Source organism: Akebia trifoliata, chromosome 15 (assembly GCF_017979445.1).
Source record: "Akebia trifoliata isolate Shusen 1 chromosome 15, ASM1797944v1, whole genome shotgun sequence".
Taxonomy (NCBI): domain Eukaryota; kingdom Viridiplantae; phylum Streptophyta; class Magnoliopsida; order Ranunculales; family Lardizabalaceae; genus Akebia; species Akebia trifoliata.
Window position 1 is genome coordinate 9,823,584 of NC_141389.1, and position 27,576 is coordinate 9,851,159.

Below are 27,576 nucleotides of genomic sequence, written 5' to 3' on the forward strand. Positions count from 1 at the left end.
CGTGGGTGTTTCGGGATTACCTCCCGTGCTAGACGGGGTGAAGACGGTTTGAGTCGACTTAGGCCACCAACTCCAATTTTGGTGTGCGAACCTAAGGAGCCGTGACGGTATTGTCCACCCGTCGTCCTTCCTTAGTCTATTACAATCCAAGCCTTCTTGGATAATTAATAAAAATTACAAGAAATCCTATACAAGAGTTTCTAAAACAGAAAAATAAACCTAACTAAAGATTAAAGAAAATTGAAAGAAAAGAAGAAAAAAAAATGTTCACCTACAAGAAGCAAAACAGAAATGTTAGCAGAAATGATAGTAAATGGACTCAAAAATAGAATCTGACTTACCACAATCTTGCTGACTTTGTCACATTTTATAGAAAATTTCGTTCTACCTCAAATCGATATATTATAATAGATAATCGGAGATCGGAGCAGAAAGTTACAGTCAGTTTAAGTTCTGCTGTCAAGGGTGAAAAAATAAACGGGAATGACTTTTTTTTTTTTTTTTGTTTTTTTTTTTTCTTCTTTCTTCTCTCTTAAAATCTCAAGAACACTTGAACTTATAGAAAGAAACCAAAAGAAAAAAATAAAATAAAATAAAAATGAAAAAATAAATTTTAAATCAAAACTTACCACTACTACTTTTACCTTTCCCCGGCAGCGGCGCCAAAATTCTGATGAGACTATCGTTGTTCTTCTCACCGGAGTTAATAATAATCTTAGTTTTACCTTACTTGTGGGGCAAGTAGGGGATCGAACCCAAGAGAAAGGAGGAATAGAGTTAAGCTAAGAAGATAAAATCAAATTAACTAAAAGGAATTAAAACTGTTTTTCTTTGTATTTTTGAACTTATAAGAAGATGTAAAATTGCTAGAAAATAAACTAAAGTAAATGAAATTAAAAGCAAGTAAACTTATGAATTAAAACACCATTGGAGGTGGATCTACCTAAAACATGTTAATGAGCAATTCCTAGTCTCTAGCCTTTTTATAACTCAATCATAAGGGCTTGGTGTTAGCTCCTTAGATCGAAAAGTTTTGCAAATAAAATGAAATAAGGGAACAAAAACAAAGTAGAATTCTTTGAAAACTTCTTACTACAAATTATCTAATTTAAGCATACTTTATCTTGATCTAATCTAAGCATAAAGTATCTATATTAAGAATAAAATGTGCAAGAAACTTAAAGAGAATTCATAAGCATTTTAAATAAAAGAAAGGCATAAAATTAGAAATAACACAAGAACTTGCTCTAGGCTTTTCCACTCTCCAATGGAGGGGAACTTAGCCTAATGTCATTGCAAGAGAGGGAAGATAAGAGATGAAAGAACTTTTCTTCATTTCATGGAGAAAATTACAACTTCTTCTTCTTCTACTTCTTACAAGACTATTTAACCAAAAGAGAATAACTAGAAAATGAAAATACAAAAAATAAGAGAATAGGCTAAGAGCCTTAGATTAAAGGAGTTTTGGATAAGAGAGCCAAGATGGGACCCTTTCTCTAGAAATGAAGGCTCTATTTATAGAGAAAATGTGTGTAGAAGAGTCTAAAAATAGCCTCCACTTTTCCTTGCACAAAAAGACAAAAGAGGAGAATATGAGTTAAGGATTAGGGCATTCCAAAGGATTAGGGCATTCCAAAGTGTTAGAGCATTCCAAAGTGGGCCCAAATGCTTTTGTCTTGAGATTTTGATTCCAATTTGTTGATTTTCTGCACAAGAAACACACGTAATTAGATTTATCTAGTAAATGAATTTATTTATATATAATTAAGCCTAATTAACATGCAACGTGGTGATTTGAGGCTTATCATGATTATTATCTTAATATGGATAAATAGGTTTAAAAATCAAGATAAATATCCGAAAAATGTGTGTATAATTGAGTGTTTGGAAACACTCATCACATCTCTAACACAAGTATTCCATAGCTGTATACATCTCCTTGCTTAGAGATTTGAACACCCATGCCGTACTCTGCAATTCATGAATTGTTTAATCAATTTTTAAAAAATTAACATGTTATTGGACCAATTAAAATTACCAGATGAACTTAAAAAGATTGATAAATACCTGGAGGAATATACCCAATAGAACCTTGTATAAGCACTGGATTGGTTTCAATTTCGCTGCTCTGAGAAAGAATCTTTACCAAACCAAAGTCAGCCACGTAGGCTGTCATGTCATCATCAAGAAGAATATTGCTTGGCTTTAGATCACAATGAATAATTGGTGTTTGGCCATGATTATGAAGATAATCCAATGCACAAGCAATGTCAATCGTTATGCTTAGTCTCTGATGAAAGTTCGAATGCCTCCAGTTTTCACTTGGGTGCAACAAGTCTTCAAGACTCCCATTACTCATGAACTCAAAAACAAGAGCTTTGAAATCATTACCACTAATGTCGACACTTGAGCATGCAGTTATAATCTTGAGTAAATTTCGATGTCAGACATTTCTTAAAGCTTTACACTCGTTCATAAAACTCCTCGAACCTCCTCGTACATTAAGGTTGAATACCTTCACTGCAATAAGTTTTTCATCTGGATGAAGAACTCCTTTATACACAGAGCCAAAATTTCCAATTCCAATTAAGTTAGTTGAAGAAAATCCCTATGTTGCTTTGTGGAGTTCATTGTAAGAAACCCTTTCATGCCAATCACCCAAGAAATTATTTGAAGAAGGTTTAATTCTTGGCTTTCTCCTCTAATATAGAACAAGAAAAGATGCAACCACAATTGTAAATAGAATTGCACCAATTGTTACCTTAAAAGCAAGAGAGTTTCGTCTTTGCTTAGATTTCTGAATGAGACATGGAGGTAACTGCAGTTTCGGTACTCCCCCACAAAGTTTACTATTTCCAAAGAGAGTAAATGTGCTTGTATTTTGAAAGACTCCCTTTATTGGTACCTCACCCTCAAGATCGTTTATGGACAGATTCAATATATTCAAGAAGGGAAGGTTGTCAAGATCTTTAGGAATTTTTCTAGATAAGTTATTTCGTGAAAGATCAACATCTTGAATAGCCTTCAAAGCCCAAAAAGATGAGGGAAGGGGTCGTTGAAAGAAATTACCTTGCGAATAAAGGCGTTCCAAACTCAAACATCTACCAAGTGTGCTAGGAATTTCTCCAGACATATTGTTCTCAGAAACATTTAGCTCTGCAAGATTTTTCATGTTACCCACTTCCAAAGGTATTGACCCAGTAAATGAATTATAGGCTAAATTAAGGTAAATTAACTGTGAGGATGAACCAATGACCCATTTGGGTATAGTTCCATTAAGATTATTTTTAGAAAGTTCCAAACACTGTAAAATCTCAAAATTTGAAATGATGTTTCCTACTAAGGAATTATGCGATAAATAAAGATAAGATATTTGAGTGATGTTGCCTAAAGAATTAGGAATATATCCTGAAAATCTATTTGCACTTAAATCTAATCCTTGCAGCTTCTCAAGCTTCCCAATTTCCTTGGGAATACTACCATCGAGAAAGTTACCAGACATATCCAATCCAATTAAGTTAATGAGATTCCCAATTTCAGATGGAATGATTCCGAATATTTGATTTTTTGATAGATCTAGTAGAGTAAGTTGGGTTGATAGATTGGCTATAGAGTTAGGTAGCTTACCACCAAAATTATTGTGACTGAATTCCAACTTCTCTAGATTGGAGCAGTTGGTCAATGAATTGAGGAAATTCAAATCATCAACTTTTCCACTTCCAAGATGATTGAAACTTAAACCTAGAACTCGAACAACCTTTAGGTTTCCAACCTCAAGAGGGACATTTCCAACAAAATTGTTACCACTGATCTCAAGCTTCTCGAGTCTTGAAGCATTGAACAATGATATAGGAATGGATCCGAAAAAAAGATTTCCTCCAATAAGAAATTCATGGATATTCGGAAGATTGAGGCCTATCTCAAGTGGAAGAATCCCAATTAGCTGGTTATCTATTATAGAAATAATTTCTAAAGAAGAGATATTGTAGAGACAGGGAGGAAACACACCAGACAAAAGATTTGGACCAAGTTCAAGAAACTCTAGATTTTTTAGTTGGTAAAGGGAACTTGGAATACTTCCTTCTATACTATTAACTGGTAGAGAAAGAAACTTAATAGATGAAAGATTACCAAAGGAAGTTGGAATCCAACCGGTTAGATTGTTCTGAGAAAGAGCCAATACAATGAGCTTGGATAGAGAGCCAAATTCAATGGGTATATTCCCAACAAACTTGTTTTTGCCTAAACGAAGGATTCTGAGGTCAGAGCAATGGGACACATTGATTGGAATTTGCCAACAAAAGAATTATTGCTCATATTGAATTCTTGTAACCTGAACAAATGGCCAACTTCTTGGGGTATTTCACCTTGGAAGTTGTTGTTTTCAAGATTTATGGACCTTAGGAAAGACAGGTTCCCAATATACGGAGTTAGGGATCCTACTAACCTTTGGGAATCGAGTTTCAATATTAACACCCTTTGATGTCGATGACTGCATGTAATACCTTGCTATTCACAAAAATGGAGAGAATAGTTCGAAGAGGTCATAACTCCCTGAGGATCGTGAGATATAAGATCCTTGAACGCAATCAAGGCAAGTCGATCTGTTTCATTCCCTTTTAGGATGATGCCAGATCCTATTGGTAAACCAATGGGCAAGAAAATGATGGAATACAGAAAAAAGAAACTAAATGCACTCATCATCATTATTAAAAATGTAAGCTCTCTTGTGGGTTTGCAATTGCATGGTGACTTATATTTATAGACAAAAGAGTGAGTGCCTGGCTGAAAAATGCATACATTGGAAATAAGTGAGGAGTCTTGATAAATTAACGCGCTTTTGGCCCAGGTACTTGACGAACTTCGGCGTGGATACAAAGGGTAGGGATATAGAACAGTGTGTCGTACCTAACAAGGGTCTGGTGGCACCCCATTTCATTGCCACATGGTATTTTTGGGACCCACTGACCGTATGGATATGTGGTCCATCCCTTGGTGAACCTATGTACCAAAAATCATAGTGTTTGATAACTTGTGTCCACTGGATCTAAGCTCTTGAAAAAGAGTTTGAATCCAACGATTCAAAATCATTCTTAAGATAATTCTAATATCAATGGATACACATCACCAATTCACTATGGGATGGACCACATATCCATACGGTCCATCAATTCCACAAATATCACGTGGCATAAAATTAGGTGTCACCTGACCTTTGTTAAGTATGACATACCGTTTTGGATCCCTACCCTTTATATCCACATCAGTGTCAAGTGCATGTGCCAAAAGCACGTTAACTTATCACAACTTAAGTGAAAGGTAATTCCAGCAAAACCGAAGGTTTCTTATCTTATGACTTGACTTGAGTGCTCGCCTCTTGGACAGTGCTATGTGTGATTATAAATCTATGTGATCTGCATGTGGACCCCAACGTTTTATTGGGTGAACGGGTGTAAACCTGTAATATTACCTTTTTGATTGTTTGTTTAAAGACTAATAATAATCTCACAGCCTTTTTTTTTCCAAATGCCTTTACAAGACAGTTACAGAATCATAAATCTTTTTCTTGTGCATCCCAAAGCAAATGATATATGACTCGTGAAAGTTTGTAAGTTGACTTCTCTAAATAAAAAATTTTATTTAAATTTTTGGTGATATTTTTCTTCTTTAAAGGGGACTTTCAAATCTTTCCAACGATATATAGATTGTCGAAAACGGATAAGTAACGAGTCCTCAGCAAATTTTACAAGTTAACTCTAAAAATCTGCCTCGAGTGAGGAGAATCATAGATTCTTTAAAACGATGGTTTTTTTACACTAAAATAATAGATTTTTGGTTTAAAACTGCAATGCATAGAAATCTAAGACTAATTGGAAGATTTAGAAGTTCCCTACCTTAAATTTACACTGAAAAATATTCGAAGATCGTAGAAAATTGAGTTGGGTCGAAGGTCTCGAATCGGTTGTTATCGAAATCCTAGCTTTTTGTTTTTTCTCAAAGGTTGCGATGATCTGATCATTTTTCTTTTTTACGCCGACGTCCAACAGAGGCTTGAAATAGACGAAAACCTAGGTTGAAGATAGAGGGAGGCTTTCTCTAGGGTTTTGTTTTAGACGAAGAAAATGTAATAAATAGAGGATTAATTTTGAAATTTTCATGATTTTTAATATTTATAGTGTTAAAAGGACGTAACAGTCATTATTCAATTTGTTTTATTTTAATTAAAAAAATCTATGTCCCGAACTCCGATTTTCACGATCTTATGATCTATTTTTTTTATTTTTTTTATTTTTTTATTTTTTGCAGATCTAATGGTGTAATCAGTTTTGAAAAATTTCAACTTAAAAAAAAAATTATTTTATTTGTTGACCTATGAATTTTATCGAGATCCGTGTTTAAAAATATGGGGAGTTACAATGCACCCAAGATCCGGTCTACATTCGCTCCTCCTTAATTGGGATTATCTTTTATTAGCTATAGTCCCTGATTTGGAGGATTTTGGCTAGATTTTCGCCCATTTGATTCCTAGCTTTTGTGTTCTAACACTCCGTCAACCCTTTGAGGTATATATGCCCATAATCGTTATACCATCCGAGTTAACAAAGTTAACTAGTTGCTCGAACTCGGATAGAGTATCTCGATTACCTAGATTTTTGGGATCCCTAGGAACCACGTGTCAATTCCTAGTGCTCTACAAAAAATAGCGTCCACAGTAATCGATAGTTAAAGTTTAGGAACGTTTTGTCAAATAACATATTTTTCAAATTATAAATAAGAACTCAAATTCATCCACATCATTTCACACTCTCTCAATTCGAGAAAGGAGGAGAGGAAATAAATTTCAATTATGTCCCAATTATGATCAAAATTTTATTAGATGAGTTCATCTATGTGTATCCTGAAGAACAACCACTCGGATGGCCTCATTGTTGTCAAGTTGTTGAGTACAACAAGTTGATGTTAAAGGCTATTGGACCATACGCTTCACATGACGCCTTGAACTCAAAGATGAATTCCTTTCAACCTAGGGAGAATGATTTAGTGCAACAAGCCTAACTGGGCCCACGGATCAGAACGAGCAACGAAGTCAGAATCATCCGAGGAGACCTATTCTTCAATGGAAATGTCAAGATCTTCAAGATCCCTAGCAAGTTATAGACATTCCTTTTTTAAGCCTAATTCCTTTGTTTACGTTATTTTCTTGATGATTTTGTTATTTTATAGATGTTTTGTTTTGTTAATAACTTTAGTTATAAAAGTCAAAGTAATGCACTGTCGATTCTCCTTTTACTTTTATGGTTAAGTAGTATATATTTCCATGCTTAGATCCTTTTTACTTCAATAGGTTTTTTTATTTTGACTATTTTGTATTTTTGTAAGAATAAGCTTATTTTCTATAAATAGTATTGTAGCTCAAATACAGGGATCATCTTTTGATTAATAAAATTTATGTTTTTAGAGAATTCTCTTTATTTTCAATTTCTTAGTATTCTGTGTGAATCAGCAAGCTTTTGGTGCCCAATTGTTTGGTATTCTTTTGAGAATCAACAAACCAATTGGAAGATTATTCTTTGCCTCACATCACTTTTGAATTTCTAGTCTTGACTAAAATGTCGTGTTGATTAGGCCAATTAACTAAACCAAATTTCTCTTATCATCAATTGGTCTTTAATCCAAAAAGGGTTTCAGGTTTCCCATCTAACCCTGTGGGAGGGACCTCTTTCTAAATATTAGTGAATTTTTTTTCTTTATTAGTGACCTTTTCCTGTTATAAAGATTGATATAAATCACTTTGGATGAGAAAATGATTGAGATTGACAATTTACAGCCCTCAATTGACAATCGTAGACCTATATCAACAATTTAATCGTTGAGGTCAATCTCAATTGTTAGATGTCAAAAGGTCAAGATCAACCATTTTCGATGAGAAAGTGATCGAAATCAACTATTTGTTGGTATATCCACCATTTAAATCGTCAAGATTCCATGGAAAAAAGTTGGGCTTTTGGCTCCATCCTTCATATTCCAAGATTCCATGGAAAAAAGTAACCGAGGGTTTCTTATCTTGTGAATACCTACTCTTGACAAAAATGCCGTGTCGTTTGGGTCAATGAATAAAACCAATTTCTCTCAACATCACTCGCAAAAACTTCCTATTGGGTGGGGTAAGAATACGGGAAAATTATTGATGCACCCATTGAATTCCTTTTCCCTCTTAGGATCGAGATCGACCATTTGTTGTCATATATAATATGGGTACCCATATAACCTAGTTCTCAAGAATTGAATGAGAAAAAATATTTTGCCTCTTGTGAATTTTTTTTTTTTTTTTTTTTTTTTCCAAAAAATTAGCAACTTCACTACAACTTGTTATAGTAAAGATATTAGTTAATAATTTTCCAAAAATCAAAATTTATCTTCTTTCCAAGTTATAATTCCTTGGACTCATTTTATTAAGTTTTAATGCATAGTTTATATGAAAAATTAAAAGAACTTCATGCCATAGAAACTAATGGTTTTGGTTCCTATTCATTCAGTACCATTTTAGACCCAACTCTAACAATTCCATCAAAAAGGAAACCCAACTGCAGTTTTCGGTTCCAGTTAAATAGGTTTCCATACTAACTAGGCTATCAAGTTACCCCCCCAAAAGTTATGGGTGTTTAGAATGAAATTCCAACCATTGGATTTCTTAGTTGGTTGAGATCATGTGATTTTTTCACGAGTCATCGGATCCTCAGTTTTCTTTTTCAATTGCTCCAATGGCTGGATATGGAAGAGAGGTCTATGGAGATCCAGGATAAGTCAAGTCGGTTTTAGTTTGGTGGCAATCAAAATATTTGTAACAAAAGGAATTCAGTTTCCTAGTAGAGTTGTGTATGCTTGCTTCAACTTTTGCACTTTGATTTATCCTATCTGAAAGGAAAGAAATTTGGAGGATTTTTATTTTATTTTATGAAAATTGCTCTATATAATTGCTTGAACTCCAGGGAAGAGTAAAGTTGTGAAGATGTCCGGATGTAAATGTCATGAAGACGTGTGGAGAGTTGTTCCCATTTCTTAGGTTTAAACCCCTTGAACCCATACTTCTTATGCTAATCACTAAACTGTCTTTACCAATCCAAAAATAAATTAATTAATTAATTTAACACCGTGGACTGGTATGAAGGAAACCACAAGGTTCACAAGGAGAAGTGAAATATCTCAGATCCTAATGAGATCAGATTACATGAACTAAAATCAATTGCATTAATGGGCTGTTTGATCCTTCTTTGAAATTTGTGGAGCTAATGAAAGCAATGTAGTTGCTAGCTTCATCATTTGCTACTTGCACTCGTGAGTTCTTTCCAAGAGGCAGATTATGAGAGAAATATTTTCGTTGTTGGTGATAGTTCCACGATTCCTCAAGAGCTTGCAAAAATTATTTTCATTGAAGTAACATGTAACTACATTCCGGAGTAATCGGTTTTCAGTAAAGATAATGATTAGGAGAATTACGTCAATATAAATTATCTGAATATCAACATTAGATTCATAAACTTTTCGTAATTAGTATCACGGCGGCATTTTACATTTCGCCACATTCAGCAATGACACATGCAAGTTTAGGACGGTTGTTAGGTCCAGTGGTCACATTCTCAATCTTCCTGACAACCAAAAGACCATCTCCAAGCACTCTCTACAAGAAATCAACATACATTATCATCATCATCATCATCATCCACAACGTTTTCTTCAAACTATTTGGGATCGACAATTCTAAAAGGTGAAAATGGCTTTAAGGGGGAAAAATAATTCAAATATATTACTTCACATGGAAGTAAAATTAGAGCAGAAGTAGAGCTTACCCCAAAAACTACATGCTTATTGTCAAGCCAAGCACATTTTGAGCACGTAATCAAGAACTACAGGGAAAGAAAAATATAATCAGGATTAGATGAAGAATAAAGTTGTTTAGAGGAAACATCACTAATGCAAACAACTCGATTTATAAAAATATATTCCGAAAATCAGAACCAAATGGTTGAAGCAAAGAATAAAGAATGTTTCCCAACAGAATTAGAACCGAATGGTCGAAGAACATATGATCAATGCATTAACAATCATATAAGACAATGGTAAGACTAGGTATTCTTTATGTTGGGCAATCAAAAAATAATATTTTCTCAGATTGAGTGTAGCCAAGATGAGAATATTGAAATGGATGAGAAGAAAACTATAAACAAGCATTCGAGAAAATTTAATAGTCTCGGTCATTTGGTCATGCACAACAAAAATTTATCAGTGCCAGTTGGAAAGAACACACTGTAGAATGTTCCAAATGAGGAGAGAATACCAAAAACACTTGAATTGACGAAAGACATGACTTTATATTGAATGGGTAGAAGGATTCATTCATCAGGATCCTAACAAGGATTTGCCAAGTTAGCTAGGTTTGTGAGTGTTCATATTACCAACAACTGGGTTAAAAAGTCAGCCTTCACCCACTAATTTCTAACAACTAATCCAACTGCCTATTAAAAAAACGTAAAAAAAAGTTTTCATTAATGTCAATTGGGTTCTGTATCAGGCAGGATCCAATATTACTATCTTCAAAACAACTGAAATGAGGCATTACATAATGCTGGGCACCCTACAGATTATATGTTAAAAAATGTTTCGAAACAGATTTCATAATGAAATTTGAGTTTTGAACAGAAGTAACAAAACTAGCTATAAAGTACTGATCGTGCGTGATAGTACCGGAGACCTGGAATCAAAACCCAACCTACACACTTACGCCTATCAAACATAATTGCACTTAACAAACATTTAAAAAGACAAGGGATGTCTATACCCTGCTGGGAAAGGAAAATGCATATTGACTGATTCTGGAAAAGACCATGTGACAGCTACTGAAATCGACCAGAAATAATTTCGAAATTTACCTTACATCCATTAGTGTTTGGTCCGCTATTTGCCTGCAAAGGGGGTGAAAAAACACGACATGCCTTTCAAATCTTGGAAATAGTTCCACTAGGCTGTAACTCAACAAACAATAATTTACAATACAGTGTATATATATAGGGAAGCGTCCAGAAGCCCCATAGAGCCAAACATTGTGTCAAACATTTTTCAATACATGGGCTATAAGTTTTGGAATAAGCTGATTTTTTTGTGAAGATGATCTCTAACAAAAAATCATTATCCTCACAAAAAAATCAGCCCATTCCAAAACTTCTAACCCCATAAAAAATGGTTTAAAAAATTCAGACAGTCCATGATTCTACAATTTGTAAACTAGGTTTAGAAGTTTCGAAATGAGCTGATTTTTGGTGAGAGTGATTTCTTCACCATAGAAATCATCCTCACAAAAAAATCAGCCTATTTCGAAACTTCTAACCCCTATTGTGAGAAATGTTTGGCTCTCTTTCGGGCCTCCGAACGCTTACCACAGATAATACTTGAAATTGCCTCAACCCTTTTTCACTAAATAGTGAAGGATGGTCCGATTGGTAACTTGAGAATTTTTATTGAGAAATGGGAGTCGCCACTTAGTTTAGGTCTAGAAATAAAAAATAACTCAAAATGGATTTACAAAGGTCCACAGATAAGAGAAATGGGTAAGGGGTCAGATTACGGGTTTCAGAAGGTTTTAAACACCAAATCCATCCAATCGAGATGATCAGTCTCTACTATGATAAAAAACTATCATATGGTCAACATACAAAGACTAAGGTCAAACTAGGATCCAATCATCATCAATTTATATCGGATTTGTTAAACGAATCTTACGGCTAAAATTCTCCAATATTACATAATTCTTGAATTTCACACAAAAGGAAAAAATTTGTGAAAAAACCCTTATGTCCCATGATCTAAAGTCAATTAGCAATCCACATATGCAAATATTTTCTAAATCAACAATAATGAGGATTTGTGAAGATTTTTCAAATTAAAAAAATTAGGAATGCGAAATTTCTAAAATGGTAACTTGCGAAGTTTCTAAATTAGAAATTTATGAACACATGATGAATTCCAAAATTAGAAACAAATTTTCCAAAATATAAAATTACAAGAAGAGGATGAGCTCCCAAATTAGAAATTTGCAAAACGTGAATTTTCTAAAATAGAAAATTTCAAAAAATATAGAATTAGAAAATTAGAAAATCACAAGAAATTTCTAAATAGGAAAATGCAAACTTCTAAATTGGGAAATTACTAAAATGTACAATTTCTAAATTAGAAATTTATGAATATGTGTTTTCTTAAAGTAGAAAATTATGAAATTTTCATATTGAAAGTTTCAAATATGAATTTTCCAAAATAAAAATTTATGAACATGAATTTCCCAAGACAGGAAATTTATAAATGTGAGTTGACTCATTGGTTACATTTGGGGAAAAAATAAGAGCAAATTTCAATGCCACATGGTCAAAATTAATGAGTCAACTCATTGGCGAAGACTTTGCAACAAAACAATTTCATTGATCCCTTACTCATAGAAATTCAATGAGTCGACTCACCACCTTTAAAGAAAAAATCAACTTGATTGGTCCCATGCTTATGAAAAATTAGTAAGTCACCTCATTAATTTTATAGAGTAAGAATATCTAATTTCTTATTAATTTTTCATCTACAAAAAATCAAGGGTCAACTTGGTTATCACTTTCAAAGGAAAATTTTATTTTCAGCCAATGAGGGCAAGAGAGAACAATTTCTCCTTGAAGGAAAGATAAACAACAAAAAATGATCACCCGAAATAATAAATGGATTCAACAATATTCGTGATTTCAAAGAACTCCAAATGGCCGATGTTTGTGGCTGAATATCCAGATCCTCACATTATCCCTCCAACAATCAATGGATTAATAATCACTATGTGAAAAAAGCCCATATTTGATGGTCTTAGCCCGTCAAATTTCTCAAAATTTGACGGACTCTCTCGTCAAATATGCCCGTCAAATATTTTCTTGTAGAATTTTTTTTTTGATGGCCCTGGACTATCAAATTATTGGAGAATAAGCTTCAAAAAAAATATTAAAAAATCCATAGAGTATGACTGTCGAATTTTGGAGGTTTAACAAACAATAGCACAATCCTCTAATTCACTAATCACAATAAACGAAATAATAAAAAAAATTCAAAAAAAGAAAAAACAAAAGAAAAATCATAAAACAAGCTCCAAATTAAACTAAACAACCCAAAATTCATATTCGGAGGTCTAAAGTTTCTTACAAGACCTTAGAAAAGCTTCGGTCTTGAATATAAGGTTTCCTTCTTCTAAATCTTCTGCATCTCAAGATACTCTGCAACACATCTCAACCCAGAGATGTTTCCAGCAGTTAGATCAACAGCTATGCCGTAACAAGAGGTGGAGAGCCAACTATCCCACCTCAGTTTTGCAGATGACCTCCTTGTGTTCTTCAAGGGAGAACCTGGATCAACCAATTCTCTAATACTCCCATCTCTGCGATGAATTTCATTATGAGCACCTTGCAATGGAGAGAATGCAATTCTATTATGAACTACCTGGGTCTTCCCTTAACCTCTACCATTCTCAAAGCCTCAGATTGTTCTCCCCTCATAGATAGAATCTCCAATAGAGTGAACAGCCTGGAAAGGGAAATTACTCTCTTATGCTGGTAGGCTTGAACTTGTGAGATCTGTGCTCTGCGGCATGCACATCTACTGGACCACTTGTTTCATCTTTCCTAAAGTTGTGATCACCCAAATCAATAGGCTCTGTGCAAGGTTCCTTTGAACTGGCAATGATTTATATACACATACACATAAATGATGATTTACCATGAAAAATAAGTTTGTTTTAATTCCATATAATCTAAATCAGTAACATAGAACACTAAGAGGAGTTGTTCACTCAATTGCCTAAAATAGGATACCAGAATCTCTACAAATTCCTTTGTAACAAATATTTTCCCATGGGTGCTAGAAAATCAATTTCCCACCAAAACAGACACAATTGTACACTTTTCTGAAGAAAAATTGATTTTCTCAGCAAACAAACAGATCCTTATCATTAACTCCACAAAAGAAGAATCAGCAAGATAGAAGTTCTAAATATAGAAAAAATAATAATAATAAATAAACAAAAATAGTTAATGTGATATTGGGCTTATTGAGGAAATCTCCCAAGATGAAGTTCTTGCCAAGAACCCATTTTTGGTAATTTATGTTGGGCTTTTGAAGGTTGTCATACCAACCCAAACTGAAATAAATGATCTGAATGCAACTTACCAAGATTGAAAGTTAGGCCACAGGTTTGGTAGCAAATGGTATAAAGCATTTGATGTTGGTTACCCAAACTCAAAGACTTAGGAGTATAAACTAATGGTGGGTGGTGGTGGTGGTGGTCTTTTGAATGTTTGTTTCAGTATCCAACTGCATGGGCCACAGGTGTTTCTATGTTTTGTCTTTTATGGATCTCTCTCAAAATCTAAGAGGTATGATTTTGGGCGGGTGACCTAAACATCACATGAATATCGCCACAAGAGTGGACTTAATTGGGTGCCTCCATCAATTTAAACAAAGATAAAAAAAAACTATTTGGAATCAAAAGAGAATTAAAATAGTAACAAATAAATTTTATAAAAAAAGAAATGATTGTATATAGATTCTTACACAAATAATTATTAAGCATACCTCCTCTGCACTAAACGGATGACACAAGTCCTAACAGACCACAGATATCCATGCACACTTCAGTTATTTGCAGCCACTAAAGCCATGTGCTCGATCAGGTCCAACACTCGATTGCTGCGCAAAACCATGTAAAGGTACATTTTAGACCAGCAACACGAAGGGGAGAGAGAGAGAGAGAGAGAGAATACCTGTAACCCCACTCATTGTCGTACCACGAAAGAAGCTTCATGAAGGAGGAGCTTAGTTCGATGCCGGCCTTGGCATCGAAAATACTTGACCTGAAAATAAGCCCCCCAAAAAGAAAATGAGAAATGGTACATGGACATACATCAAAAATCAACCTGTGACAAACCTATGTTATCCAATTCATTGATACTCGTCCGAACCACGAACCAGTTCACGGTACGGTTCATACTGGGTTAGTAAAATCAAACGAATCACGAACCCACTGAATTTTGATTAGGTTCAGCGAACCAAACCAATTTATTATACTTTTTCATTGTTTATATTAGAAATTGGATTATTATATCACTATTTAACTTGGTATTTTTTAACATTATAATTGAACTTATAACTTGTATACTTGAATTATATATATCCACAAGTGAACCAAAAAATGAATTATCTCTACCTACCCCTACGAACCAGGTTCGTTCTAGAGTGGCGAACCACGAACCCCAAATTCGAATTGAGCAAACCAACAAATCAGGTAACATAGTGACATACCAAGTGCCATCCATCTCAGTGAATCTCAAATATGTTCATCGAGAAACCAGTTTGAGCCGTATACCAAAGTTCTAGAAAAAAACTTGTGACTTTTGGAGTTGCAATTTTTTTTTTTTTTTCTGCTCGTGTATTGTTGTGTTTCTTTAGCTCTATACCAGGTAGGCCTTCTCAACCTTCTCTATTTCTTCTTCATTAATACATTTTCATCTACAGTTCTAGAAAAAAAGAGTATTTTAAACAGGACTTCTACCTTGAGTCACCAACAAAATCATTGGAAACAACATTATCCTCCGTGTATCCGAAGATGCCTTTCAATGGACCCTCTGATGCATACCTGGGAGAGAATTTAAAAGTTGATCAAAGTTTACTTTGAAATGAGTATGAAAATATTAAGGACCAGAAAGATAGAGGGAAAGAGTAATATTGTAAAGGATGATTCACATGACACGAGATCTCTGTTTAAACTATTAGAAATGACATACTTTATGGCTGCTTTGACATCTTCATATGAAGCACTTTTCTCAAGTTGACAGGTTAAGTCCACGACTGATACATTCGGTGTTGGAACACGCAAGGCCATTCCTGTGAGCTTGCCATAAGTTCTGGAAGAACTTTTCCAACAGCCTACAACCACAGAAGCATAATTACAATTCACATAGAAAACTCCAAACCAAGAGAAGGATTGTTTAAAAGTTAATTCGGAGTAATACCTTTGCAACACCAGTCGAACTGGGTATGATGTTTTGCGCAGCTCCACGACCCCCTCGCCAGTCCTTCATTGAAGGGCCATCTACAGTCTTCTGTGTTGCTGAACAAGAAAAGGAAATTGATATTACCAGGGCCACAAAAACCCAGCCAACCTGAGCTCGACAGATCCAATCTAACCTCAGGCCAGACTTGGGCTGATTTATTTTAAGTTCAGGTTGAGCTCAGGCACAAATTACTAAGCTCAATCAAAAGTTGGGTTGGGCATGAGTTGAGGCTTTGGCAACCCAAGCCAATCCACCTGAGTTGCACCTTATGTGTTACCATGATTGATGTTTACATTTCCACTCAAAAAATAGTGAAACGAAAATAACAAAATGGAAAAGAAAAAAAAAAATCACAAGTGCACATCTATGTAACAAGGACACAGCACTGAAAGAATTTTGGCTCATACCATACAGCATCGCTACAAGGATCCAGACTAATATGCATCTAACATGTAAAGCAGTCACCCTTGTTTTTCAATACAATAAGGTGGTTTCACAGTTTATAGGATGACTAAGAGTTCATCATTTGATGATGGAAGAAAAAAAATCTACTTTGATGCCCCCTACTTTCTGCCAAGCACCTTTTCTTTTTTTCTTTCATCAGTGATTACAAATAAACATCTGAATAATGTTAAGATAAGATAAAGCCGATCATGTTGTACCCAAGATCAGGGATCAAGGTGCGGTACACTCCATAGGTCTATTTCCCATGTTGGTCCCTACTTTTCAACAACAATCATGTTGTCCACAATCCTATCTATCCAAACCACTCAATTGATGGACCACTTATGGAACAGAGCATAACCCTAGAATCACTCCATTTCCCTCTGTGTGACACTTTATTTTGATATAAAATAAAATAGTATCACCTTTTATTTTAATGACTTTCTATAAAACATGGATTCTAAAAAGAGGATTGGTGTAATCCCTCTTCCTTACCTAATTTATAAAGTTCTTAAACACAATCATGATCTGATATTTGAAGTCTACTGTTATTTTTATTTTGTTTATCAATTGAAATGTTTGTTTATTAGGTTATGGAGTACACAAATGTTTATAGATCCACAGATGTTTTAAACAACAACAACAACTCATACTCTTCTTTCCTATCAAACGAACAACAACAAATAAAAATACAACTAATATAATGTCTTTTGTAAAAATAATTGTTTTTTTTTTAACATAATATCCTCAATGGTCCATGGGTTATTACGTTGGATGCTCCATGCTTCATGGCTGTAGTGCCACGTGCAAAGAACCGATCTTTGCATGAGGAAGTCTATCGTGCCTATGTAACTCATGCCTCTAGTGGAGTCTTGATAATTCACCAATTATAGAACAAATCCTGAAGCTACTTCAGAAGATTTCATTAGAGTCGTTCGAAACACACTTTCTTTTGAACTGAACATGAGAAAGCAGAAAATTTTACTCGCCTTTCAGGTAGTTTTAAAAAAAATTTATAATTGATTGAAACTTATTCTTTACGTGTCCTTCTTTTTCAGTGTCTTGCTTGTCAATCCAAAGATATAGGTAGGCAACATCATGAAGTTCTTAGCTGGAACTGTTTTGCCTGATTTGCTTTAAATTATCAACTATCTAAGCCTTGTGCCAACAAATTGCGGCTGGCTACACGAATTGTGTTCTGTTTCTCTATTCTATCCAGTGCCATATCGCCCTTGACATATGTCAGTGTTATTGAGACTGCTATCAATAGCCTTTCCTAGTTGACTATTTGATCAACCCTTGGCTGCTATTGGTTGATACTCCGATACAGCAAAGGTATGAGACTGTACTGTATGTATACTGCACTTACACTTAAACTAGAAGTAACCAATACGAGTGACATCCGTTTTGAAGTTTCCTGGTATCATAGTTTGTCACTAAATTATCTCAACATCTTCCTCTCTGCATTTAGTATATATATATATATGTAGTGATAAAATTTCTTTGTTATCCAATATTTTGCTCTATCGTATTTGTCCCTATTTACATAAAAATTTTCCCTTGTTCTGTGTACACAATTCATATAAATTAAACTGCATTTTTCGACTGAAGCAGAAAATTACATGTGTTGCTCTGTACATATTGATATTTTGCCACAAGGCAGGAAATTACAGAGTTCTCCACTACTAGTTCTCCACATCATGTGTAATTATTTATCCTGGAATCTTTGTTTTTTTATTTTTGCCCTCATTATTTTCCGGAAATCTGTGTTGGATTCTTTCTTTCCTGCTCTGTAACTAAGAATTAACATATATTAAGAGACTAACAAAACAGCAGATTATCTACACAAGTTAAGGATTTTTATACCATTGAAGACTTTTCTTCGATTCCTCGAGAGCTTGCGAATATTTTTGTACAAATAACTATAGTCATGAGTAATATTCTTCTCCACATTCAGACATTATCTAGAAGCATCAAATTACATGCTTCAAAATATAAGAATCTATAGGTACCGAGATTAATACGAAATACATCGGATAAAAAACCTAAATCTTCAATCCAAATCTAAATATATTGGATAAAAAACCTTAATACAGTCTATATAAAAAAAAGATGGATTAAAGAGAGTACCTAGTCCGAAGTCGCAATGATTCCTGGCTTGTTGCGTGAGGTGATGCAGCAGGTGAGAGTCCCTTTGTGACCAATCTGATCAATTCGAGCTATCAGAGACAGGTAGCGATGAGATACAAATACAGATATAGATGAGATACAAAGAGAACGAGGATCAGATCTAGATCTAGATCGAGATCGAGATCGATCGATCAAATTAAGTGGGAGATGAGATCGAAAGAGAGATCGATCGGGAAAGAGACTGTGAGAGAGAGATGGAGAGGTCAATTGATCGATGGAGAGGTCGATCGATCGAGAGAGTGAAAAAGCGAGGTCGATAGCGACTGTGAGAAAGCGATGGAGACGTCAATCGATCGAGAGAGAGAAAGAGAGATAAAGGGCGAGGTCGACCGAGACAGAGACTGTGAGAGAGAGAGACTGTGAGAGGTCGATCGATCGATGACTGTGAGAGAGGCAGAGAGAGAGAAACAGTAACAGAGAGAGGAAGAGAAACAATAACAGAGAGAGAGGCAGTTGAGGAAGAGAAACAGTAACGGTGAGAGTTCGAATGATGAAAACCGAAAACGTGGTCCACAGGCCACGAAGTTTTGGGCTTTAAAACTCGACGGGCCAGGCCCAACAAAATTTTTTATATAAATTTGGGATTTTCACGTAGTGAATTGTATCATGGTAATGAATAAAGGAAGCAATGCATTACTTTTTATTCAGCCGATTACGCTAACTTCTTAATCTAATGTGGCTGCCAATATTCCTTGAGAGTTTGAGGGTTTGCAAGAGATCAAAGATGAATAAAATAAAGTCCGAGATAGAAATCTGCGATTGAATATTGGGCCTAGAGTTGTGAGGAGGAAGAAGACGAAGCGGTATTAATGAGGGCGAGAGGTTAAGGTGGGGCTGCTGGCTTGGGACGATGAACAGAGAAAAGAAAGGGGTGGTTGTGCTGTTGAGTTACTTGGAAAGAAGAAACAGCAGTAAAATTGTTGGCTGCTACATCGTTGAACCGAGAAGGAGAGGTCAAAGACCTTGTCGTCTGTGTGGGGCACTATGAAGAAGCAGTTGGCTGGTCTGGTGGTGATTGTTGTAATGGGCGTTGAACGGAGGAAGGAAAGAGGGGGTGCTGGCTGTGAGGGGGCTGTGAGTGTGGTGCTGCTACTGTCCAAAGAGAGGATGTAAAAGAGAAGGGAACGTGGTTGCTGTTGGAGTGAGAAGAAGGAGACACTACAATAAAATTGGGATATAGCGACTGTCGGAGACCGTCGCTATAGGGTTAAAAACCGTCGCAAATACATATAACGCCATCCACCCAGGCCATCGGTAAAACCTCCAACGCTATATGTATTATCGACGGACAACTATTCAGAGAACCGTTGTTATATATGGGACTTATAGCAACAGCTGCTATTGGCCGTCGCTATAGGGTATTTTTATAAAAACAGATATATTAGGCCTTTAGCTACGGTCGCTGACCGTCGCTATAGGTTATTTTTAAAAAAAGAATATTAGATCTTTAGCTACGGTCACAGCCGTCTCTAGAAGAACTTTAGAAGAAAAAAAAAATTGATTTTACACCTGCCCCACCCCTATATTTTGAAATTGATGACCTATACCCCCAACCACCAACATGAAACTCCTGCAACAAGCATTCCAAATGCCACACTAAAAAAAAAAAAGTTGGCACCAGAGACAATAAGATTTCATGATAGAGGTGTGCACCAAATGTAAGCTAAAACAAGAATAACAATCACATAATTTGGTCATCTCTGCGTTGCAATGCATCATAAAAAATAGCCCACCAATTCACAATAGTGAAATACACAACAGATGTAATTAATCACACTTGTTGGTGGCATAGTTGTTGTTCCTCCACCTTTGCTTTCATTCTTCATTTTGTTTGGTTCATCTCTCTATATCCTCCTGTTCCTCTATTTCAAAAGCTAAATTCATCTCTCTAAGTATTCTTCTTGATTATCTCTGTTACCCTCTTCAACTAACAAAGCAAATTCCAAAATTAAACCAATTCTAGCCAAAAACCCATATGTATAAAACAAAAAATTTTAATGAAAAATTTACCTCCTTTGCCTGTTGTAGGAGAAACAGCCATTCTAACTTCTTTAACAGAATGATCAACAGCTCCTCCATATTCTTGACCACCAAAAACATCTGAGACAGGAGAAGCACTTGAACTCCAAACAAACATGTGAAGATCTCTTGTACCTTCTTCAGATTTCTGTTGAGTTTGCCCATTAGGGTTTTTATTTCCAGAAACAGCTTTAGAACCAGTTGGAGAGAAAATTACTGGGCTGGGTGTTGGATAATGCGCACCCCCACCCTGCCCATGATAATGAAAACTGAGAGAGCGAAAAATCAAACAAAATACAGACCCCAATTTTATGCTTTTTTTTTTGGAGATTGTGAGGTTACTTCGCAATCAGTTGCTTCAGAAAGGCAACATTCTGATCAAAGGGGTGTTGCCAATGGCACTAACAAGTCCATTTCTTGATTTCTTATGTAAAACACCCTATTTTACTTCAACCTGAAATAAACTTGGATAAATAAAGTACTTGAACAAACAAAATTTTTTTTCTAGTATTAGCTTTTAACCCACCCTGACCAACTTTTGCTATCTACTGCTGAAGGCACCACCAGAATTCAAAAAGAATATTTAAGTGTGTTCGTATCAATAATCGATTAGTACATCAATCCATTGTTTTCCCATCGAAATATAGTCATATTTTCGGAGATTATATGCTGGAATGACCCTCATCTTCTCATAAATTTTGATCAGAAGAGAATGATCCAATAAAAAATAAATTAAGTACATGTATTTAAGAGAACTACTAAATGTACTCTACCAATAAATAGAGACAAACTAATATCAGGAACACACCTTTCTCAAGCTTCTGCAACAGCCCTTTCAACAACAGCTTGTTCTGCTCTTCAACGTGCTTTGAAAATATATAAAAAGAAATTAAACTCATGTTACTCAGAAGTCAGAAATAAAATAATATATTAAAATTGAAGCAATTAACATGGTTTTGCACTCAATCATTGAGAAAACCAATACTAGATGGAATTATCATATTTGAAAGCTGAATTTGATGTTGATTTCAATTAGTTATATATTTAGACCTCTTTAAAAAGCATGTGACATATCTGCAAAAAGCATCTGAAGCCATTATAAGAAATCATATCTCGTAGGGTGCTATATGGAAAAGTGCTCATTAAGAAGAAGCAGATTACCCAAGCAAGTGGAGAGGACCCAAAACCTGACAAACTTTCTCCTAAGTGTAGCCTACACCTGTAGCCCATGCAGTGTCATTGTGTTCCTTGTGTTGCTCTCTCTGCCTTCTGATTTTGCTTACTTGTCAGAGTTTCACCCCATTTGATATGCATTTTTAGCTTTGTATTTTCTTAGGTTGACTCTAAACAGAACAGTTGTGAACCTCTTTTAGTTCAATCCAAATCCAATGAAGCACCATAACTCTTGTTATGTCATATGACTCCCAAAATAAAAATGCTAAATAGTGGACCCCTAGAAATGTGTTGGTACCAAACAATAGTAGAACTAGAGTTCCAACCCCAAACTAGACCCCAGATTTTGTCTTTTTCCAACAAATACAATCCAAATCATGATGATCTCTATATAATTCAATAGTTATTCTACAATGCCAATCAAACAGATATGTAAACTACCAAAGGGGAATATGGAGACACAGATTTAAGACTATCAGGTAGTCAATGTTGGATCAAGCATGCTTAATCATAAAGGGGAAAAAAATCCAACTTACAGAAGCAAGTTCTTCGATCATTCAAACAGTTGAATCCATATCCTTGAAGAAGACATTCAAACAGTTGAATGTAATGGGCCACCATATTCTATTATTCCAACTTACAGAAGCAAGTTCTTCGATCATTCCCGCTTGCATTAACTTACACTTGAATAAACTTTCATCAGCAAAACAAAATACAAGCAGAAAAAAAAAAAAATTTATAATGGGCCACCATATTCCCAATCTTTTATTGCCTTGACACTATCCAAGGCACATCACTTGGATCACCAATAAGTCCAAATCATGAAAAATGCAACATCGAACATTTAGAACAAGAACTCACAGAGAAGAATAGGAAGAAGGGACAGCCACTTGGCTTTCTAGCAGCAATTCTCTGTGCATCTTCATAGGCGCTATCCAATCTCTTGTTTCCATTGTGACTACATGGCCAGACATTGTATTAAATGCTCTTATGCACATCATCCTCACTATAAGACTTGATCACAAAGAATCTGAGTCGGCAAATGATTTCAACATGCACAACCTCCTCTTCTTTGCTCAGTAATCAAAAGAGGTTTCCATGAGGAAGGTTTATAATTTCAACATAGCAGAACCTAAAATATTTAAGGCAAACGATTTGAAATGAAGCCAAAAGTATCTCTCAAGGTGTACTTACATATCATGCCCTTGATCATTGGTAAGAGCAGTCTTTGCAACACATAGGAATGCAGCATCAATATTGGAATTCTCTTTTGCTGAGGTCTCAAAGTAAGGTATGTTTCCCTTGGATGCACACCATTCTTTCGCTTTCTTCTCAAAAACCTGTGCAAACATAAACAAATTTAGAACCTAATACAGATTCCAAAATTTTTGGGAGGTAGTATTGATCCTTACCACACAGCTGTTTCCGCCATCTATGTCAACCTTGTTTCCAAGTAAAATAAATGGAAATTCTTTTGGTTCCGAGGGATGTGCCTGGAGTACAATAGAAGCTAAATTACATTCAACATACTCAGTAATTGTTCTCATACACTAAGGTATATTTGCTCTTGAATATGAACGATTACTTCATCTATAACTAGAGCAAACAATAAAGACTCAAGGTCATTCTTTTATGCAAATAAATTGTTACTGAGAACTCATTTGTCTCCTCTTCACATGCTCTTAAACAAGTCAACTTTTCCATACATGTACTTAATTGAGTTAATATATTCATTTGAGATGTAGCCTACACAAAGTCTAGGAAATAATTTATTTCGACAATGTTATTTGCTTAAAGATGATGCTTACCTTATATACAAAATCATGAGGATATAAGTCCATCAAATTTGGATCAATGCATTCTTTCAAGCTTGACATGCTCATCGAATTGGGGGAGTTTTTAAGAGCGGCTAACATCTAAAAATATGCCAACAATAAAAAAGGCAATTAGATGATCTGCCAATTGTATATTGTGAGAATATGTGGTGTAAGGATTAAGAATTGACACATCCATAACAAATGGTTACCCATTCAGGGCATTAGATAAATGTAGACATTGTTCTCACTTGACAATGAACATACTTCTAACTACTCAATAAGTGGAAACCCAATTTGCTACTATCAAAAATAATGTGTTAAAAGAGGATTTTTATGTACGGAAAAAAAATAGAGATAAGAAACATGTGTAAAGTAGGATTTCTTAAATATTGTAGAGAGGAACAATTGAATGACACCAAATTTGGGGAATAGTCTACATTCACTAGAAATGACAAGATTGCCTTCAGTACTGTCAACATTGTGCAATCATATAGATCAAGGAAGAAAGTGGTAGTAACTTACTCTAGTATCATCCCAAGTAAATGGAGAAAACACAATATCTTTACTACTTGTGATCTTATTGGACTTAACTGATTTAAACACATAAAGGTGAAGACATCATCAACAAAGTGCCCTTTTCTCTTACTACAACCGAGTCTGTCATTGGGTCCACATCAAAAATTGAAACCCGATCTCACATGTAACAGAATAACCAGGCAAATCAAACAATATTATCGAACTCAAAATCCTAGTAACAACAGCAAAAACCTTTCTTATGGAAGTATTGTTATATGTGAGTCAGTTAAATTAATCTATCACCCACATAAGCTTATAACAAGATACCTGCAAGAACCTTCTCTCATCAAGCCATTGCTGAACAGGCATAACATAGCTTGTAAGTACCCTTCAATATATAGCTGCATTACCAAACATATTGACTTAAAGTCAGAAACAAAGTGCATTAAGAATTGCACAATTTGATATTTCAGTACAGCAACATAGACAACATAGTACCAAAAAAACAATACCTGAGTCTAAATTGGACAATTTTATTCCTAATAGACACAAATTTAGCACACTTTGGTGTTTACTTGGAGTCCCATTAGGAAAACTAGAATCCATGCTTATTAGCAACCAAGTATAATATATAAGAATCCAAATATAAGCGATTTGTTAACTACTCATTCAAAAAAGGTTAGTAGAAAAATAAAATCAAAAACCCAAATTACAATAGTGCTCCTGTAGGCAAATATTATTCAACAACACACTTTAAAAAAAAAACTGAGCGAGTTCTCAGATTTGATAAGCAGAATTGGGGAGTGGTCGTCACCTGAAATCCGATTTCGTCCAAAAATTGAATTAAATTTATAGAAAGTGGGATTTTGGTTTGAAATCGAACCAAAATTTGAATCAACGCTATAGAAATTAGGATTATACAGCACAATCAACAAAATATGCAGAAAAATCTAGAATTTAGGGATCGATTGGAGAGAAAAATTAACGAAATATGTAGGAAAACATACCTTAATTTTGGGCTGTGGGGGGGCGATAATGGTGGCTGTTCAAAGAAGAAAAAGAATGTAAAGAGCGAGGTGGCTGCGAAGCGTTAATGGTGGTTGATAGAAGAAGAAGAAGAGTATGAGATGAAAGCTAAAATGTGGTGGATGAAGGACATTAATGGCTGCAAAAACGTGGGAAGAAGGTCAAGATAGGGAAGAAGTGTTTTAAACTCTTTTCTTCTTTTTTCCTTCTCTTTCTTTTCTCTTTTTCAGAATCTTTTCCTCTTCTTGTTGCTGTTGTCCCAAAACAGAGAGATCGAATTGAAAAAAAAAAAAATGCAGAGGCGAAGGAGAGACGTTGGGAGAGAAGATATCTGTGGAGAGATGTCTGTGGGGAGAGGCTGTCTGTGTTGCTGTGTGGCAAGAGAAGAAGAGGGAGAGTGAACGAGTGAGCAGCCTATCTGTGAGAGCTGTTTGGCTGTGTAGCAAGAGAACAAGGTGGGGAGTGAGATAGAGGATATGGGAGAGAAGAAGTTGATGAGAGAAGTTCTTCTATGATGATGACCACAGACCACCCTATTTATTATTGTCTTATTGTCTATTTTAAGAAGTTTTTTATTTTTATTTTTTTTTTTATTAGCAAATTCTGGTGTAAAATTTTTTATTAATGTCTTATTGTCTATTTTAAAAAGTTTTTTTTATTTTTATTAGCAACTTGTGATATAAAATTATTTATTATTGTCTTATTGTCTATTTTAAAAAAAAAATTATTTTTTTTTTTTTATTAGTTTAAAATTTTTCTTTTTATGATTGATTCTCTAAGTTACTGAATTGTGTAGCGAATCTAAACGTACATACTTACTAAATTGAGTGTAAGATGTAATTGTAGACACCCCATTTTTACACTCGCCTGATTAATCAACTCGTCAACCTGATTACGACGGTTCCTAATGATGGATGAATATTCCAATATTTTTTATTTGTTAGTAGATATGTTTTAGAAATTCGAATGAATTATTTCAAGCAAGTAAAACTTTAGAAACTATGCTACGCTAAGAAAATATGACTCAAAACATATAAATCATCATTTTTAGATAAAAATAAGCTTTACGAGAAAAATCATCAAAAAATGATCAAATTATCAAAATACCCCTGACATCAAAACACCCTTAAGAGCCTACATTACGATTAGGAAAACCTATTCGAACACATAAAACAACAAATTAAAATCAAATAAATCTTTTCATCAATTTTCACAAAATTTGACAAAATTACGAAAACACCCTCATAGAGTCCACGATCATTTCACATTGAAAACTCATAAATGACACAAACTAATATTCCTATTGAATTCCTTACAAAAAATTGATTTCAAAACATCGTAAAACAACCTCTCAACGCAAAAGTCCTCTTTGAGGGCAAAACAGTAATTTGCCAAATCCTAAAAATTTAAAATTTTAAAATTAATAATTAAAATATTAAACACTAACTCTTCTAAAAAAAACTCTATAAAAATGAGCCTTCACAACCTAAATTTGGAGGTCAAGAAAAGTTCTACGAAAGAAAGGTTAAAAACTCTCTCAAACCTTTCCAAAACCCTAAATCTGAAGTCCCAAGTCCTTACCTAACACCCAAATCCCATTTTTACTCAAAAAATATTCAAAAATCCTTAAAAAAACACTCAGAAACACTCAAAACACCCAGAAAAATCAGAAAATATTCAGATCTAGAAGGAGAATACTTCATCTCAGGGATCGAAAACGGATCTAGTGACTGAGACAAAAGCAAGATGACTCACATGAGGAAGTACTCTACTAGTTCTAAGGGAATCAACCGTCACAATCACCCAAGTAACAAAGATAATATTTTTGTTTTAATTTTTAAGAAGTTATTTTTGTAATGTTTATTTTTTGGGAAAGTAGAGATCGACATTTGCCAGGCGAGATTGGTGCCTAACACCTTCCAATCTTGTAACGTGATCCCTAGACCCATTCTTTTAGTAGATCAGTACTTTTTTTTATCTGTTTTGAGTCATGTTTCGGTTCCTAAACCGTAAAACTAAGTGGTGACTCCTAAACACCAAAACACGTATCCGCACCCGCGGATCGAAGGCACTTTTAGTGGTGACTCCATCGGGGATAATTTTCAGGATCAAACTTTAAAAATCCCAAATATTTATGCATTGCCAAATCGACTTAGTTTTTTTTATTTATTTTATTTATTTTTTATTTTTATTTATTTTTTATTCTTTTGGCTTGATTGTAGATCATTTGTTTGATTTTTGAGTATTTTATTTTATTATATTTTTTTATA

The 27,576-nt window shown here is 34.7% G+C and overlaps 2 protein-coding genes, 1 long non-coding RNA gene and 1 pseudogene across 6 annotated transcripts; all 4 read right to left on the reverse strand.

Moving 5' to 3' along the window:
• Positions 1-1,897: 1,897 nt before the first annotated feature.
• On the reverse strand, positions 1,898-4,498 carry LOC147384279 (uncharacterized). The gene is made up of 5 exons (XM_086424903.1): positions 4,448-4,498; positions 2,762-4,165; positions 2,516-2,608; positions 2,068-2,425; positions 1,898-1,971 (listed from the first exon to the last, which is right to left on the reverse strand). The coding sequence occupies exons 1-5, from the start codon at positions 4,496-4,498 to the stop codon at positions 1,898-1,900; spliced, it is 1,980 nt and encodes a 659-aa protein (XP_086281029.1).
• Positions 4,499-9,412: 4,914 nt separating this feature from the next.
• On the reverse strand, positions 9,413-10,183 carry LOC147384280 (uncharacterized). Its single transcript, XR_015172870.1, has 2 exons — positions 9,849-10,183; positions 9,413-9,679 (listed from the first exon to the last, which is right to left on the reverse strand). It is a non-coding gene; the product is annotated as an uncharacterized LOC147384280 (long non-coding RNA).
• A 2,906-nt stretch (positions 10,184-13,089) lies between these two features.
• On the reverse strand, positions 13,090-22,621 carry LOC147384281 (glyceraldehyde-3-phosphate dehydrogenase GAPCP2, chloroplastic-like; annotated as a pseudogene). The gene is made up of 10 exons (XR_015172448.1): positions 22,589-22,621; positions 20,766-21,024; positions 20,317-20,351; positions 18,432-18,510; positions 16,080-16,177; positions 15,852-15,993; positions 15,620-15,703; positions 14,832-14,921; positions 14,644-14,757; positions 13,090-13,745 (listed from the first exon to the last, which is right to left on the reverse strand). The product of XR_015172448.1 is annotated as a glyceraldehyde-3-phosphate dehydrogenase GAPCP2, chloroplastic-like (transcript).
• Positions 20,277-25,801, reverse strand: LOC147384282 (uncharacterized). Of its 3 annotated transcripts, none has more exons than XM_086426920.1 (10): positions 25,288-25,801; positions 24,608-24,681; positions 23,756-23,863; positions 23,360-23,440; positions 23,142-23,287; positions 22,809-22,961; positions 22,484-22,630; positions 21,583-21,640; positions 20,766-20,922; positions 20,277-20,682 (listed from the first exon to the last, which is right to left on the reverse strand). In XM_086426920.1, exons 2-7 carry the CDS (start codon positions 24,647-24,649, stop codon positions 22,621-22,623), a joined length of 540 nt encoding a protein of 179 aa, XP_086283046.1. In that variant the 5' UTR covers positions 24,650-24,681; positions 25,288-25,801; the 3' UTR covers positions 20,277-20,682; positions 20,766-20,922; positions 21,583-21,640; positions 22,484-22,620. The 3 variants fall into 3 exon arrangements, with proteins under 3 accessions (XP_086283046.1, XP_086283045.1, XP_086283044.1); XM_086426919.1 differs by having other exon boundaries at positions 20,766-21,024; XM_086426918.1 differs by having other exon boundaries at positions 20,766-21,640.
• Positions 25,802-27,576: the final 1,775 nt, after the last annotated feature.